The 18312-nt window shown below is 43.9% G+C and overlaps 1 protein-coding gene across 2 annotated transcripts in view; it reads right to left on the bottom strand.

The window, feature by feature from the left end:
• Positions 1 to 18312, bottom strand: part of LMTK2 (lemur tyrosine kinase 2) — an 82476-nt gene that overhangs the window by 31349 nt on the left and 32815 nt on the right. For both annotated transcript variants that reach the window (XM_032328744.1, XM_032328745.1), the window contains exons 4-6: positions 15595 to 15668; positions 11810 to 11928; positions 11542 to 11629 (exon numbers count right to left, since the gene is read on the bottom strand). In XM_032328744.1, the coding sequence (XP_032184635.1) occupies positions 11542 to 11629; positions 11810 to 11928; positions 15595 to 15668 (281 nt within the window). The remainder of the gene's footprint in view (positions 1 to 11541; positions 11630 to 11809; positions 11929 to 15594; positions 15669 to 18312) is intronic.

Below are 18312 nucleotides of genomic sequence, written 5' to 3'. Positions count from 1 at the left end.
TGCTGGCCAAGTCTCTGCCAGCCTCCTCCCTCCCCAGGGCCCTGTACTGCCCAGCCACTCTGAAAAAGAACATTCCAGGCCCTCCAGAAAAATTCATAAAGTTACGAAGCCTATTCAAAGGGAGGCAGCACGGGCAGGAAAATGAACAAATTCACACCTGGACACTTGACCTGCAAACACTGAAATGCCGAGCTCTCCGGGAGCTCCTGCCAGACTTCCCCATGTTACTCTGCCTCTCTGAAGAGACTTTAATCTAGGAATGTGTGTTTTGGGGAAATACACGTTTAAGGAAATAAAATCTTCCATGTTCTCCTTATCACATGTGTAAGTATTTATTGATCAGACTCCATTCCAAATTAAGTGTTACATAAATGGCTAATACAATTTAGAAAGCAACTCAATAGCTTTCAGCGTGCGTTACACCTGACTCAAGGAAAGATACCTGTGGGGGGGAACCAACTAAGGAGCAGAATGCACTTCCTACCACTGTGAGGAAAAACAGCCAATTTGTCAAATTCCTGGAGTAAAAACCTTAAAGCACAAATATTTGGTTACAAACATCTGCCGACTTTTAATGCTAAGCACATAACAACATAAATTCCAGGTCACTCCAGAAATCTTTCATTCCCAGTTTCAAGGATTTTTATGTGAATGACAATGCTGAGATTAGCAATCACTGCCATCGGAACTTTTGAGCAGTGTGCCAAGCACCGTGCTAGGAGCTTCTACACTCACTGCCTCAAGTAATTCTTGCAATTTGAAACACTTCCTGGATGTGAAAATGAGGCCCAGGTGGAGGCAAAGAGCTGTGCACAAAGCCACAGCCAATAAACAGGGGGGCTGCGCTCCTACTTCTTGGTTTTAGGACCTGTCAAGATCCTACTTAGGGATGCAAATCGTATCAATTTATTTTATAAGAATGAATGTAAAATAACTTATGCCAACCCTATGGATTTGTTGGATTCTCCCAAAGTTAATGGAATTTAGGTGGGGCAGTGAGGGTGGGGGGGGGGCTTGGGGTGGGGATTTCGTACCCTCAGAACCCATGTTTCTGACCTCTTATTTCCTCCCAGACATGATGCTGGAATTGCAAGCTGCTCCAGAGCAGAAAGAGGCCCTTTCCTGCCTTTTACAAACACGGTATCCCTGCCTGCCCCTATCCCGCACCACACCGCCCAGGCTAGCCTCTACCCAGCGGCGGCAGTGGTGGAATAAAGACGATTCTCACATTACATTAACCCAGACAAACACCAGCAAAAAGCTCCAGGCCCACAGGCTAATGGGATTTTCAAAAGGTGGCCCATGCAGAAACTAAATATGAAAATAAATAGCTTTAAGTTTATTTACATTACCAATGAAATGGCAACTTAAATCCCATTTGTCTAACCCCTCTCCTGCAATATCCATCTAAGGAAAAAAATCACCCTCACACAAAAGTAGCATTATGTTGCGCCGTGTCTGGCCAATTCTCAAAGCAAACAGAAGCTTCTGGCAAACACTGAACACTTCACAAGTGACTTTGGCCATGAAGGCAGAATGGCAGAGTGGGTGTAGGTATTTTTCAAGGTTATCTTAAGTACAGTTTACCCTTGGACCAGGCAGGGGTTAGGGGCACCGAGGCCTGAGCGGTGAAACATTCACATATAACTCTAGACTCTACAAAAATGGAACAATAACAGCCTGTTTTTGACCAGAAGTCTTACTGTATAATATGAAGGGCCACTTAACACACATTTTGTATGTTATGTATATACTATATTCTTAGAATAAGGTAAGACAGAAAAAAGAAAATGTTTAAAAAATCATAAGGAAGAAAAAATACACTTACAGCACTGCCCTGCACGTATCAGGAAAAATCAGCATCTAAGTGGACCTGTGCGGTTCAAACCCATGTTGCTCATGGGACAACTGTATACTCATTACCACTCGCTGTGTTAAGAGGTCTTATCTCCACGACAATTCACTCTCCAAATTTCACCAGAAGGCAAAATAACAAGCAAAGGGGATGTTGCTTAGGAAAGTTCATGCTCCTAATGTTTCTGTCTCTCCCCACACCCGTGCCGGAGGTGAACTTAGCACTTAGCACAAGCCAGGCAAATACCCCTAACCTGGGTGAGGAGCTAACATCAATGAGTGAGGAGGAGCCTGGTCACTGTTTCTCCTGGATGGGATCGGTGGCAGTTTGTGCAGGACCCAGGGTTAGTTCTATCATCTAGAGAGATCCTCAGAGCTCTCCTGGCACCAGTGTTTAAATCTTTTTTTTTTTAAGGTTTTATTTATTTGAGAAAGAGAACGAGGGGGAGGGGCAGAGGGAGACAGAAAGAGAGAGAGAGAGAATCTCAAGCAGACTCCACACTAAGTGCAGAGCCTGACGTGGGGCTCAATCTCATGACCCTGAGATCATGGTTTGAACTAAAATCAAGAGTCGCATGCTTAAAGGAGTGAGCCACCCAAGTGTCACTGGTACCACTATTTAAAAAAAAAAAAATCAGGGGTTCCTGGGTGGCTCACTGGGAAGCCTCTGCCTTCAGCTCAAGTCATGATCTCAGGGTCCTGGGATCGAGCCCTGTATTGGGCTCTCTGCTCAGCGGGGAGTCTGCTTCCTCCACTCTCTCTGCCTGCCTCTCTGCCTACTTGTGATCTCTCTGTCATATAAATAAATAAAATTTAAAAAAAAATCATCATATAGGCTTTAATTACAGTAAAAAATATTTATATTAAGTAAATGCTGAAAATTGATTCATTCTGTCCAAAACAGACAAAACTGTATTGAGATATCTGGTTTACTTAGGTTTCAGTGGTACTTAATGAGTAGAGAGAGTTTATTTGGTCCCTTATTTAAAGGGAAAAAAAAAACCATGAAGAACAGCAATGTATTCTGAATTAAAATACACTTTCCTTTATCCAAGTCTTAAAAATTTCTCAGATCCTCCCCAAAACCTCCCAAAAAGACTAGAAAAGAAACATGTAGGACACTAGATGGCAGCAAAGCGCTGTACCAAGAACTCAGGGAGCAGGGACAGGGAACGGCCTCCTGCACTGAGTCACCCAAAGACCTTCACAGGGACCCTTCCACGTGTCCTCTTGACTTCCAACCCAAACCGAGATGAGGGCTCTAGCCAGCTTTCTGCAGGGCACTGAGAACAATAAATAAATTTCATCAAATTGTAAAAACTCCACAAGTCAATAGTTCAATCACTGGAAAATTAGAGCCATTTGTAGGCTTATTAACAGGATGACTTGGGGAGGGGGTTATGATTTATAAACAAAAATTTGAATGAAAGGACGCAAGACGGGCATAAACAGCCACAACATCAGCTCCCACCAATGAACGAAAACATCCACGTCAAAGTGAAAGCCCTGAGCACCTGTCTGGTGGTGACCCCCCTGCCCGCCCCGGGCTGCTTCCTCCGCTGGCACGCCCCCGCCTGCCAACACCCACACTCTCTTCTGCTCCTACGGATTATTCACCTGGTGCCCAAACACCCCTCAGATCAGTTGAACCAAGAACCAAACAAGCCTCCCTCTGCCTCCACCTGCCTCTCGCAATACCACCCCATTTCCCTCCTCCCTTCCCAGATGAGCTCTGCTCTGGCTGGCTCACCTCCTGCAGGGCCACTCTCTCAAGACCACGCCCCCAGCCCCCACACTCGGCGGCAGGCGCTCCCACGGCGCCCTTCCAGGCGCCCTTCCACTGCGTCTCACCAGCACAGCCAAGGTGGGGCCCTCCCTTATCTCTCCACCCGTCTCCAGGTCTCCTTTTATCTCACTGTGCTGGTGGATCTTCCTCCTCTCCCTGAGCTGTAAGTGCCGGCACAGCCCAGGGCTCTATCCTCGTCGGACACTCATTTCTAGGTCACCCTCTCCACCCCATGGCTTTAAAAATCATCTCCAGGGACGCCTGGGTGGCTCAGTGAGTTAAAGCCTCTGCCTTCGGCTCGGGTCATGATCCCAGGGTCCTGGGATCGAGCCCCGAATTGGGCTCGCTGCTTGGCAGGGAGCCTGCCTTCCCCTCTCTCTTTGCCTGCCTCTCTACCTACTTGAGATCTCTGTCAGATAAATAAAATCTTTTTTAAAATTTCTAAAATAAAAAATAAAAATAATCTCCAACACATTTTTCAGGCTCAAAGCCTCCCCTCCCCTGGGCCCCAGACTCTTCCTCCCAGCTGCTGACTTAATGCCCTCCCCTGGATGCCCTACGAAGCACCTCAAATCTAATAGGCCTGATACGTAACTTGGACAACCTGCTCCATCTCAGGAAAAGCCAACCCTGTTTTCCCAGTAGATGAGATCAAAACCAAAGACCTCATTCTTGGGTGTGCTGTCTCTAGATTCCCACATCCAGCCCATCATCAAGCCTGAATCTATTTTCACCGAGAACCAGGGCCTCAGAGCCCAGGGCCACAGGCAGACATGAGAAAGGAGAGACCACCAGCAGGGCCCAGGGATACCCTCTCCACGCAGGTGGCCATCCCCTCACTGTCGAGCCTCACTGTGGTGGGTCATCCTGTAGCACTAGCATCCCCTCTGCTGCCCCCGGGTCAGGGACACTGTCCACATGCATCTCCATTCCCCTGTAAATCCACATCCTCTCTTCTACACGAGCTCTAGGGGGGCAGGGACATGTCATTCATCTTCGTATGACCAGCACCTAGAAGGTTCCCTGGTGCATGAACTTACTTAATAAATATATTTATAAATAAGACATACCCTTTATTTAGGCATCTTCTGTACAAAAGAACAATTCTACAACAGAGGCTTCCCACCGGTCGAAAAAATATATACAAGCATTAAACCATCTGGTACAAAAACACACAGAATAAAATGAAGCCATCGATTAAAATCTCCACTTCGCCACTGGTAATTACGTGACCTCAGGCAAGTCGATTAACCCGACCAATAAGGAACAGGGAGCATGGCGCTGAAGCCAGACAGACCTGGGTTCCGCTCTTCAGTGAGGGCCCTCATCTCTCTCAGGCTGTTTTCCAATTGTAAAATGAAGCTACTGCCACCGTCTCACAGGGCTCTCAGCGAAGGGAGTAACGGACATTCCCAGGCCCAGCACAAGGCCTGGCACAGACAAGCTAGAGCCCTCCCTTCCTCAGGACTCTTGGCAGGCATCCGCCAAGGTGCCTTCAGCTCTAAGTGCCCACGATTCCAAGTGTTACAGACTCTTGATGAGAGACGGAATAAAGCAAACCCCACAGCGGAATATGCCACGCATCGAGAATCCCAAACAGACTTCTTTCCCATTCTCATGTGGTCACTGCTAATTCCTCTCAGAAACTCCCTCCCTGCTTTATCAGCTGATTATCATGAAGGAACCCCGACATCAAGAACGCCCCCTTGCAAAGAAAATACCATCTCTTGCTTCGGGTCAGGCCACAGGATCAAAGAAACTGGTGACTCTCGAGAAAGAATAAGACGGAGCAACGTTGTCTGTCACCTCAGCTACAGTCGGGGCTCCAGAGGTCTGTCTCTGCTCTTCATGCTTCCAACTGATCTCTGCCAGCAGACGCCAACCTCCTTCTCCAGTCTCCACGCCCTGCGGAGCACTGCGGGCTTCTCTGCCCGGCTCAGGCCATTCCTGCTAACACGGGTCTTTCCAGCCACTCTGCACACTCCAAGCAAACACCTTCTCCAGTGATCCTAGTTCGAGCTGCTATACTTTTTTTCCCCTGAGGTCAGGGGAATGCACTACAGACTGAGCTGCCAGGTGCCCCAGAACCACTTATCTTTCTATACACATGACTCAAACCTCTAATCATTAATTATGACCACTTAGTATAACTAACTAAAAATGAATAAAAATAACTACCATGTCCTAAGCACTTACTATGTGCTCCGAAGTTTATATTTATCATCTTACTAATGGTCAGGGTTGTCCACCCGGTACGTGGTATTATCCCCATTTGACAGATGTCTACACTGAGGCTTAGAGAGGTTAGGGAGCTTTCCAGGGTGATAGACAAGTGGCAGAACGAGCACCCGAGGGCAGGCCAGCCTGGCTCTAGAGGCAGGAAACACAAGGGTCCCAGTGAACTCCTTGTGTTCTCAAGGGGACCGCGCGGGAGCGCAGTGACTCACCTCCGTGCAACCCGGGGTGCTGGGCACAGCCCCTTGTACTTCTGGCACACTCTGCTGAATGAGTAATCCTTCCCCCCAAAACAATCTCCTCGCCTGGGTGTTCACGTGAGAGCACTGTGTACCTGCCACGGCAACAAGTTACAGACAACACCCTGCCGTCCTCTCGCCGCCCAGGCACGCCGCGCCAGCAGCATTAGAAACCGCTGGCTGCCGTCTAGCTACCAAGCTCGCTCAGAAGAGTTTTCATTTTCTCTCATAAAAATCCAAGATAAAGTGTTTCTCAACAACAGCCTGGTAATTCCATCTCGCAAGAATTACTTAAGTGCAAAAATATTCTCTCCTTTCTACTTAAGTGATGTTATCGCTGAGTATGATCACTGCCCGATGACGACTGAAAAGGCCAATGTTCATTCAATAGCTCTTGACCTACTAAGAACATGTGAAGATAGTGGCTCTATTCACTGTGGCTGCAGCTGCTTATTACCAAGACTGAGCTATTACCCTCTGTCCTCTGGACCCCTGCCAGTGGGCGGCTTTGCCTTGGATGACGCCCCTCTGCTCGGGATGGCCCATTTCTGGGAGGGTTGTGGGGCGTCCAGGCTGGGAGCAGGGCTCAGTGTTGAAGCAAGGCTTTGGTGTGTCAGGGGGACGTCTCTGCTGGTGGGGGTCCCTCTTTGGTTCACTGGGATGACGCTACCTGACGCTTCCTGCCACACAGCCACTGCACAGACTGAGCCCAGACAACTGGACTTCAGAGCTGGCGACCCTGCCAGGACCCCGGGGCTTGCTGCTGCTGTGCCTGCTCCCTCCGAAGCTCCCTAGTGCCCAGAGGTGATGAGCACGGGAACTGACCTCACAAACATGACCCCTCAGCTGCTGGGCCAGGTGAAGAGTTCCCTGGGTCAACAGCCTCTATTTGGATGGGACACTGGCTACTCCAAGCACTGCCAGATTTCCCAAGGGCATAGAAGCATCCTGCTAGTACAGGTGACACCTGGGACAGCGCCTTGACCAAGAGCATGTGTGTGCGTGCGGTAAAAAATGTGTAACATAACATGACCATCTTAGCCGTTTCTAAGTGTCCAGTTCAGGGGCATTAAGCACCTTCGCACTGTTGGGCAGCGTCCCCACACTTGTCTCTTCCCAGAGACTCCGCCCCCTTACATTCTCGCTCCCCATCCCTCCTACCCAGGACCTGGCACTCACCATCCCACTCTCTCTGTGAGTCTGACTCCTTGAGATGCCTCACACAGGTGGAATCACGCAGTCTTTGTCTTTTTGTGGTTTGGCTTATCTCGCTGAGCGTAAGGCCCTCAAAGTTAATCCCTGTTGAAGCAGGTGCCAGAATGTCCTTTCTTTTCAAGGCTCAGCAATACTCCACTGCAGGGAGGGACTCTATTTCCTTTATTTTTTCATGCACTGATGGGACGCTCGAGTTGCTTCTACCTTTGGGCTGTTGTGAATTACACGGCTATGAACACGGGTGTCCAAATATCTCTTTTGAGGTGTTTTCATTGACTTTGGATAATATGTATATTTAGAAGTGAAATCACTGGGTCAGATGGTAATTCTATTTTAACTTTTTCAGAAACAATTATTGTTTTTAAAGTTTTACTGTTGACCAGTGTACCACTATTGAATTAAAGATAGCGATGAAGTCTGCACTGCTAACGAAAGCTGCTGGTGAGGGGGAGGGCTCCTGGAAGGAGTGGACACGTCCCCATTATGATTTAGGAAATTCACAGAAAATATGTTTCAAGAAGTCATAGCTCTTAAACGTGGAAAGCTGTCTGCATAATCTTCACTGCAAAATACGAAAGCCAGTACAATATAGGCAAGTTAATACTCTCTGAATACTCAAAGTACTTGGAGAATACACATTTAAATGTGAAACCTAAAAGTACTGGGGAAAAATTTTTTTAAAAAGATGTCAACAGAGGCCTCTGTGGGGCTCAGATGATTAAGTGTCTGCCTTTGGCTCAGGTCATGATCCCAGGGTTGTGGGATCTCAGCTAAGCAGGGAGCTGAGCCTGCTTGTCCCTCTCTCCCTGCCTCTGTCTCTCAAATAAATAAAATCTTTTAAAAAATTGTTAACAAAAAGCATATATTTATTATATTTCTATAAAAACAATGTATAATGATAAAGATAAAAATAATACTCAAGAATCTTACCATGGGTATTTATGAGGATTATAAAGGTGCTGTTTGTGTATTTTGTTATGTCTCAGAGTTTCTTTACAAAGCTGGTTAAACTCTTCCTCCCAAAAAGAACAGGTAACTTTGTGAAAAAATAAATTAAAATAGCACAAAAACTAAATCCATTGCCTGAACCACTCAGAGGAAAACATCAAGCTGAGCACCCAGGGGCCTTTCCCATTCCAGGAACAACCACCACCTCTAACAAACTTCCAGGAACGCTCAGGGAGGGTGAGGAATAGGAAATACCCATAGTATGAGAGAGATTAACCCAGAAACCTGGTATTTCAAGTAGATTCGCTTCTTGCCGCATTTCTATTATGTTCAACTCACATAGACTGTGGTGACTTCTACTCAGAAAAAACAAGAGCTTAGGGATCCAGAAAAGCCACCAGAGAGTGTCTCAGAAAACAAGAACTCCGACAGCACACTTGTCTCGTCACAAAAAGCTCCATCTTTATGTTTTTTTCTCAAGTGCTGGCAGCACAGTAATCACCCAACACTGGTCACCCTGAGGCCATTAAAATAAGCCATTCTCATATTGTAATAACTGAGGACCATAAATATTATAACTGAAAATACTGAGATAATCCAAACAAAATATACATGCAATAAAATGATCAGAAACATCACTGAGAACTCCTCCGTCTTAGTTCTCATGCCTCCATTCAATAATTTATCAGGCTAAATAGCAATGATCACATGTCTACTCCCTCTACGGAGAAGCTCTAGAGGACAAGGACCTCACTTTCCTTCTGTATCCCCCTGTCTTTCCACAGCAGCTGTTCAACAAATAAGCATCCAGGGCTCTCTGACGTCCCAGTTTCCTTGGAGGAGGGTTAAAATATTAATTTTAGACTTAGTAAAATTACATATGCACATTATAACTTCTAGTGTAATCATACAAAAAACTAAGAATGGTATCTAGTGGGGGAGCTTGGGTGGCTCAGTAGGTTAAGCATCTGCCTTTACCTCGGGTCATGGTCTCAGGATTCTGGAATAGAGCCCCTCATCAGGTTCCTTGCTCAGCAGGGAGTCTGCTTCTCCTTCTACCCCACTCCCCTGGCTCGTGTTCTTTCTCCCTTACACTCCCTCTCTCAAATAAATAAATAAAATCTTAAAAAAAAAAATCAAGAATCCAAAAGAAGGCTAGCAAAAAAGCAAGACAAAAAAACTGAAACAGGTAGGTAGGAAAAATAATATAAAAATAATATATAAAAATAATAATATAAAAATTCCAAATATCTCATAGATATAATAAACATAAATGGAGTACATGATCATGTTAAATGATCAAGACTGACAAATTAACAGAATTTTAATAATAGGCTATTTAGAGTAAAATAAACCAGAGAAAAGGACTGAAAAAGATAACCACGTAAATTCCAACCAAAAGAAAGCTGGGATAACTATATTAATATCAGTAAAAACAGACTTAATCCTCAGTAACGCTTAAAAAGAGACCCTTCATAATTACAAAAGCTTAAAATTACAAGATGTTGTGTATCAAGTCTAAATGGTATCCTTGATTCAATACTCAAAGCAAATACAACTGGAATAATACGGAAAATCCATAATCAAAAGAAATTATGTCTCTCATAAATGGACAGAAAACAGACTCAGACTCCTCTATCAATGCCCTCCCCAATCAGATGGATGAGACCTAACAACCTCACAAATGTGACCCAAAAAGAGCCACTGAGATATACCCGTATAGAATACCAGAATACACATCTCCCCCCGCCACCTCCCACAGGACCCTACAGATACTAAAAAAAAATACACTGATCCCAGGGTGGGGAAGACTCTAGCCCAGGAGGGAGATGCCGCTGCCCCAGAGCTGACGCATAAGGTGAGTGAGAACCACTCTGCTCTTATCAGTCACTGAGGTTTGGGGGTTATTCTGATATAACCCAATGAAAGCTAATAGACCAAGGTTTTAATATTTCTTTGGAAATATTCTTTGGAATTAACCACCTTTGCCAATGAGTGTAATATTTGAATCACATTTAGAAATTAAAACAAAAATCCACAATGGTTGCTGCTCTCTTTCCATTTTACCAGTTGAAAATATTGTCTGAACTAACTGGGGACTTAATGGTGATGTACTCCCACTTTTCTGTGGATAGTCTTAATGTTTTAATGTTCTGAAAACTGAGACAATGCAAGGAAGTCAATTAAAACTCAGCTTTTAAAAACAGATGATTACAGGAATTCACGTAAAAGTTATTATTCATAAAAACTGTATAAAAACAGTTTTTCCAACTATAAATCTCAGTAAGTAATATGAGCATGCTAAGAAATGAGGCTATTAATTTTCGGTTAAAAAAATCATCTCTTTAGGGGTACCAGGGTGGCTCAGTTGGTTAAGCGACTGCCTTCGGCTCAGGTCATGATCCTGGAGTCCCAGAATTGAGTCCTGCATCGGGCTCCCTGCTCGGCAGGGAGTCTGCTTCTCCAGCACTGACCTTTCTTCACTCACGTTTCTCTCTCTCTCTCTCTCAAATAAATAAATTAATTTAAAAAAAATCACCTCTTTATTTAAAAATATAAATGGCACACACATTCACTATTTTAAAAACCTGACAGGTCGGGAAACCTGGGTGGCTCAGTCGGTTAATAACGCATCTCGCTTTGGCTCAGGTCATGATCTTAGGGTCCTGAGATTAAGCCCTGAGTTAGGCTCCCTGTGGAGCAGGGAATCTGCTTCTCCCTCTCCCTCTGCTCTACCCCCATCCCCTTCTCTGCTTGCTCACTCTCTCTTGTGCTCTCTCTCAAATAAATAAATAAAATCTTTAAAAAATAAAAATAAAACAATAAAACCCTGACAGGTCACAAGTACTCTGTAAGATTACGTTAATGGGGAAAGTGTTTCAGAGTGCCTAGCTGAGTCAAGACCTCAAGCTCAGAACGGTGATCCTGAATCCACGCTCTGGCTCTGCCATGTACTCGATAAACAACTTTCTCTTCATCTCTGGGAACCTTACTTTAATCATATATACATATATATATATATATAAAGTGTAGACAAATATGATTAAATGTAATGCATGCAAACAGCTTAGCATAGGGATGGAATACAAAACACGTTAAGTGTCAGTTGACAGTATTTTCAAAGGCAATGACGTAGTACATCACAAAGTTTTAAAAACAGGGGGCAGAAGTGAAAGCAGTCCCTCATCCACCACTTCTATGTGTCAAAATCACTTGGATAAAACCTTTTAAATGCTTGACCTTGAATTCCCACTAAAAACTTACCAAGTCACAGAACTCGAACACCAGGAGATAGGGAATTGCTTCTACACACTGTCCAACACACTGAAGAACATTCGGATGCTGAAGAATGCTGGAAAATAAAATCACAGTGTTGTTCACTAGGGAGCATGCTAGCAGAACTGCTCAAATAGTGAACTAAATTTTAAATTCATGATGACTACAATATGCTAAATAGCAAAGTCATTTTAAAGACGTGATTTCCAACAGACTACAGACCATGTTTACAGAATGCATATTAAGGTTTACTTACTAGTAAGGTTCTCCATTTTTCAAAAAAGTATCTTGTTCCTTTGGGCTTGCACTTGCTTTTAACTCCTTCACTATTACCCTTGCTACGCTGGTGCCCGTGTAAATCTCTCCAAGGAGGACCTAAAACCAAAGAACAGTTTTTCCCTTCACTTCCTTCGAAATGGTAAAGTAGTATGTCTTACCATCAGGAACAGAGTACGGGAAAATAAATTAAGCAACAATTAGGCCTTCTGCAATGAAAATACTACCTCAGAAAAAAACTTGAAAAATGAAACCATTTTCTTTCAGTATGAAACTGTTCACTGGGTACTGAAGCACTCATACACGTATCTGTATTTCTTTTTTATTTATTATAAAATTGTACCATACTTTCACGGATATGACCAATGACATCACAGAAGAGTAATTTATAAGTTCAGTTCAAACATAACTCAAATGTTTCCCAAAACACTACAACTGGGTTTTGTTATTTTGTCTCCTTCACATAAGAGAAAGTAAACTGACACACAGGCAATGTACAAATACACTCTCATTGCATTATAACTTTAAAAATCTATGGCATTCCAATTATTCCAGACCTGTATCTTATACTAAAACTTCAGTCAAAACACAAGAAAAAAAACATGACACTGAAGTGAACAGAATACAAAATGAATGAAAAAATGGGGTGCCTGGATGGCTCAGTTAGTTGCACAACTGACTCTTGATTTCGGCCCAGGTCACAATCTCAGGGTGGTAGGATCGAGCCCTGCACTGGGCTCCACGCTCAGCACGGAGTCTGCTTGGGATTCCCTCCCCTCCCTCTGCCGCTCCTGCTTGTGCTCTCACTCTCTTCCTCTCTCTCTAGAATAGATAAATCTTTTTAAAAAAATGAATGAAAGGGGCACCTGGGTGGCTCAGTTATTAAGCGTCTGTCTTCAGCTCAGGTCATGATCTCAGGGTCCTGGGATCGAGTCCCGCATCGGGCTCCCTGCTCAGTGGGGAGCCTGCTCTCCCTCTGCCTTCCCCTCTGCTTGTGTGCATTCTCTCTGTCTCTCTCAAATAAATAAAATCTTTTTTAAAGAAATGAATGAAAATAAAAGCATACTATAAGTAAAACAACAAATATAAATATTGGACAATACAAAGGCATTTCAAAACATAATATTTAAGACGAAAATAAGTAAAACTTTTTATTTAAATTAAGAATGATCAAAACTAAAAGTCTTCTTTTTAAAATAGTTTTTAATAGTTTTATCAAGTAGATTAATTTTAATGCCCTAGAAATAGACAGTAAGGCTTTGAACAGAATATAACACGTTTATTAAGAATGTAAAGGCAGAATGGGGTGCCTGGGTGGCTCAGTGGTTAAAGCCTCTGCCTCTGGCTCAGGTCATGATCCCAGGGTCCTGGGATCAAGCCCTACATCAGGCTCTCTGCTCGGCAGGGAGCCTGCTTCCCTTCCTCTTTCTCTGCCTGCCTCTCTGCCTACTTGTGATCTCTGTCTGTCAAATAAATAAATAAATAAATAAATCTTAAAAAAAAAAAAAAAAAAGGTAAAGGCAGAACAATAAACAGAACAAGGAATTCTGATAATTAACCAAGTCATACACTATTCACTGAATAAAATATCCAGAAGTGAACATCCTCATTTTAACACCAAATCTACCTGCACCTGTATCCGCACGCTGTTTTTATCCCCTTTTCAAGAGCACTCTTACAGTAACCCCTTCCTCTCTCCTGCATTAGCAGTTTCCCCACTGTAATGTAAAGAGGCTAAAAGAGCAGCACATCCTATAAAAACCAAAGCAAAGCAAAGCAAAAACAAAACAAAAACCCAACACCTTCCCTTGGCCCTCGGATGGTCCCAAACAGCTTGTACTCCATTTCTCTGCTCCCTTTTACAGTAAGACTCCTCAACAGGGTTGTCTACATGTGCTGTCTCCACTTTCTCCCTTGTGCCCACCACATGTGAGCACATGACCTCTCTACAGCCTCTTATGACAACCGCATGGCCCTCACGTGCTGGGCCCTACCTCTCCCAGTCCTCATCTTAGCTTGCCAGCACCATTTACTACCATTCATCTTCGTGGCACTCCATTTCCACGGACTCTCAGAACACCCCACTCTTCTGCACCCCTTCCTACTCACTGGCTGTCACCTCAGCTTCCATCACCGACCTGCGCTGACCTCTCCTTGCCGCAGACCCTCAGGGCTTGGTCCTTGTGCCTCCCCCTCTTTTTGACGTTCACAGTCTTGGTGATTCCAACTAGTCTCATACCTCTGAATTCCAGTTATAGACAGAGCTCTCCCAAATGTGTATCTTTGGCCTGGAACCTCTCCCTTGAGCCCCAGATGTATACCCCAACTGCCCACTCCGTACTTCCATCTGGATGCCTAACAGCCGTCCCATCTAACCTAACCAAAAGCGACCTCCTGACTTCCTCCTCCATGCCCGCTTCTCCTTAATCTTTCCCATTTCACGTGCCAGCAATTCTGTTCTTCCCACCAATCAGGCCATAAGCAGCCATCCTTGATCCCCCGCCTCCAGACTCCACATCTGATCGACCTCCAGTCCCGCATGCTCGTATCTGAAAATCCACACTGACACACACCACTTCTCACGGCTCCATGCTGTCATTCAAGTCCAAGCCTGCCTGCATCTCCCCCTGTTGTGACTACTGCAGCCTTCTGACCAATTTTCCCACCTTCCCCTTCGTCTTCCATCACATAACCGCCCAAGTGATCCCTTTACAGGAAAGCCAGATTGCGGCAGTCCTCTCTCAGACGCTGGAGTACTTTCCCAGCTCACTCTGAGTAAAAGTCCCTAAATGCATATACTCTACCTCACATCACTTGGTTCCCCCACACCCCTCTGAACCCGTCTCCCACTCCTGATTGTCTGTGGTCTGATCACTGGCCACCACACCACGACAACACCCTGCCATAGCCAGCGGTCTCGGCTTCATCAGGGCAAGGGTTCTTGTTTGCTTGCTGCCACACAGGCCAGGACTTCACCTACCTTCCTCCACACTGAACCCTCAGCACCAAAAACAACATGTGATGCACAAAAGGTTTTGCTAAATGGCTTAGAAGATTTGGTCACTAATAAAGGTTGGATGACATCAAAGACACAGGACTGACAAACAACTCTGATGGAAAGCCAAGACGCACAAGATGGCTGATCACTGAACAAACACCTCTTCTTGTGTTGACCACCCTGCTTATGAGGCAATCGCCACTCAGGAACCTTTGACACAGAGCCACTGTTAGTTACATCACAGAGATAGCTGCGATAATAAGATTATTCCTTCTGAATATCCCTTGGTAAAAAGACCAACAAGACACTGTTTCAATTTGTCCTTTGACAGCCTATGAGAAATAGAGGACAGATCTTTGCCATGGTTTCCATTGTAGTAATACCATGTATCGACGGTTCTAAAGTGGTTTAAGTATTGTAAGGAAGAGCGGGGAGAAAGGGAGAAGAATTAAAAAACAAATAATTTGCCTTGAGGAGGATAAAGAGCTTCTAAAATTCCAGTCTCTCATCCCTTCTTACTGTTCTATGCCAACAATTAGAAAAGTACCTGATATATAAATAAAAGACCTTCTTGGAAAAAGGCATACACCTAGAAACCCTGAAGTTCAAATTCCTGTGTGGTTTCAGGGTGCAAAGAGTAGACTTAACTGGTACCATAGCAACTAAGAGAATATGGAATGTTCTACAATACAACTCTTCATTAGCTTTAGATTCTAAACACTGTAAGTAGGAGGGGAAAAAAAAAAAAGATGTAAACAACATTTTACCTTTCCAAACCAGCCATTTCCAATTTCCTGAATGTAGTTTAGACTGTGGCGGGCAACTTGAGACTTCAAACCTTCTGTAGGAAAAAGAATATAAAAAATAAATATGGGCATTTAACTGAAATAAAATATTAAATATATAATCTAAAGAATAAACAGAAACATAAATTTAAAGCTTGTGCTAATTAAGGTAGAAATCAATTCAAATAAACATACCATCATTTTCAAACTGATATGGCCAAAATCACTTCAAGTTTTAAAACTGACAATATTTTTCTGAATGCATTTCCTACCTGATTATCTTTAACACTTTGCTCTCTGTTTTCTCATCTAACCCCTCTCCTATAGCCACTAATCACCATTCCAGTGGTTTTTACTTAGTCCTTAGCTTCACGGTGGAGGTGAAAATCTTGTCAAAATCTGTCATTGTCAACCTTCCCAGAACTTTGGAAGACAGTCAATGATCTCTGGAAACCAAATCAAACCAGAAGAAAGGCCACTGAAACAGGGTAGAATTTCTCTGTGTCTTTGAATTTATCAAGGCCCCACCCATCCCAGCCCCCGGCGCAGCAGTCAGTCTTCATGATGGCACATATTCTAGTGTGAATCCCAGTTCCAGACAGAGTGCAATGCGCCTTATTATTCCCAAGGAACTGTGTTTCCTTGTTCTGGAAGTTTCCCTGAGGGACTGCCACATTCCCTTGGTTTCACCAAACTCAGAACTCTATCAGGACAGAGGGTTCCTCAAAAACATATTCCTCAGAGCCCCTGGGTGGCTCAGTTGTTAAACAACTGCCTTTGGCTCAGGCCATGGTCCCAAGGTCCTGGGATCATGCCCCAATCTTCAGGCTCCCAGCTGGGCAGGAAGCCTGCTTCTCCTCTCTCACTCCCCCTGCTTGTGTTCCCTCTCTCGCAGTGTCTCTGTCAAATAAATAGATAAAATCTTTAAAAAAAAAAAAGTTCCTCAAAAACAGTGAAAGCCAAATGGATGACACTTCTATCTGGGGCAAAATGTAACAGTAGAGGCAAACAGTAGACACGCTGAAAGCTTTAGTGGAAAAGCAGGGGAGTGAGCTTTGGGAGATGAACAAGGGCTCTGAAAAGCTATTGCAATATACAGAGGAACCTTGAGAGCCAACTGCGTGCCCAGGGAAGGACACACACTCATGGAAGGCTTGAGAAGAAGTAAACTTTCATCTCTAGCCAGGTCATGCCCAGCACAAGCAGGAGGTGATGACTAAGGCAGAGTTGTAAGTAGCCTGGATGAGGAGTGTCCCAACATGGAGCTAAACTGCAAAGACCCAAAGAATGCTTTTTTTGTTGTTTTCTTTCTTCTTCTAAGCATATCGTATTATTCAAAAAGGTCCAATTTTCAACAAAAAAGTACAAAACATGCAAAGAAACAAGAAGGCATGGTCTACTCACAGGTACAAAGGAAATGTAAAAGAAAGTGTCCCTGAGAAAAGACAGACAGTGGCCTTACCAGGTAAGAATTTTTTTTTTTAAAGATTTTGTTTATTTGACAGACAGAGGTCACAAGTAGGCAGAAAGGCAGGCAGAGAGAGAGGAGGAAGCTCCCTGCTGAGCAGAGAGCCCAATGCGGGGCTCAATCCCAGGACCCTGGGATCATGACCTGAGCCAAAGGCAGAGGCTTTAACCCACTGAGCCACCCAGGCACTCCCAGATAAGACTTTAAATCAACTGTCTTAAACACGCTCAAACAGCAAAAGGAAATCATGGACAAAGAACTAAAGGGCAAGAAGAGAATGATGTCCTGATAAGTAGAGAAGATCAGTAAGTAGATTCAGATTAGTAAAAGGAGCCAAATGCCAATTTGGAGCCAAAAGTATAACTGAAACAAAAAAATTCACTAGAGGGGTTCAACCAAAGACGGGAGCAGAGAGAAGCAGCAGTGAACTTGAAGAGAGTTCAAATAGAATTATCCAGGCTGAGCAGAAGAAAAAATAGTAATAATAAAAAAAAAAATCAATGAGCGGAGGCTAAGGGACTTGTGAGACAGCACCAAGGAACCATACACACATAAGAGCCCCAGAAAAAGAGGGGGGAGGGGGGACAGAACGAATATTTGAATATATAACAGTAAAAAAAGGTCTGAAGCTGATAAAAGGTTTGAATCTACACATCCAAGACGTTCAACAAATTCCAAGTAAGATAAACTCAAAGAAATGCATACTGAGACACATCATAATCAGACCGTCAAAAACCAAAGATGGAGAATCTTGAAAGCACCAAAAGGGACCCACTTGTACATATAAGGGATCTTTGATTAGATTAACAACTGATTTCTCACCAGAAACCATGGAGGCCAGAAGGCAGCAGGATGTCACCTGTAACGTGCTGAAGGAAAAGAACCATTAAGCAAGAGTTCTATACCCGACAAAACTGTCTTCCAAAAAACTAAGGAGAAATTAAGACATCTCCAGATAAACATAAGTTTAGGGAGATTACTGCCACTATGCCTGCCCTACAAGAAATGTTGGAAGGAGTCCTTCAGGCTAAAGTAAAGGGACACTAAACAGTAACTGGAAGTCATATGAACAAATACAGATCACTGTTAAAACTACAGAGGTAAATATCAAAGCCAGCATTATTGTATTTTTGGTGTGCAGCTCTTCTTTTATTTTCCTATGTGATTTAAAAGACACATAAATTATAAATCTGGGATGCCTGGGTGGCTTGGTTGGTTAAGCAGTTGCCTTC

Source organism: Mustela erminea, chromosome 20, assembly GCF_009829155.1.
Source record: "Mustela erminea isolate mMusErm1 chromosome 20, mMusErm1.Pri, whole genome shotgun sequence".
In the NCBI taxonomy this organism is placed as follows: Eukaryota; Metazoa; Chordata; class Mammalia; order Carnivora; family Mustelidae; genus Mustela; species Mustela erminea.
This window is presented reverse-complemented; position numbering and strand designations above follow the sequence as displayed.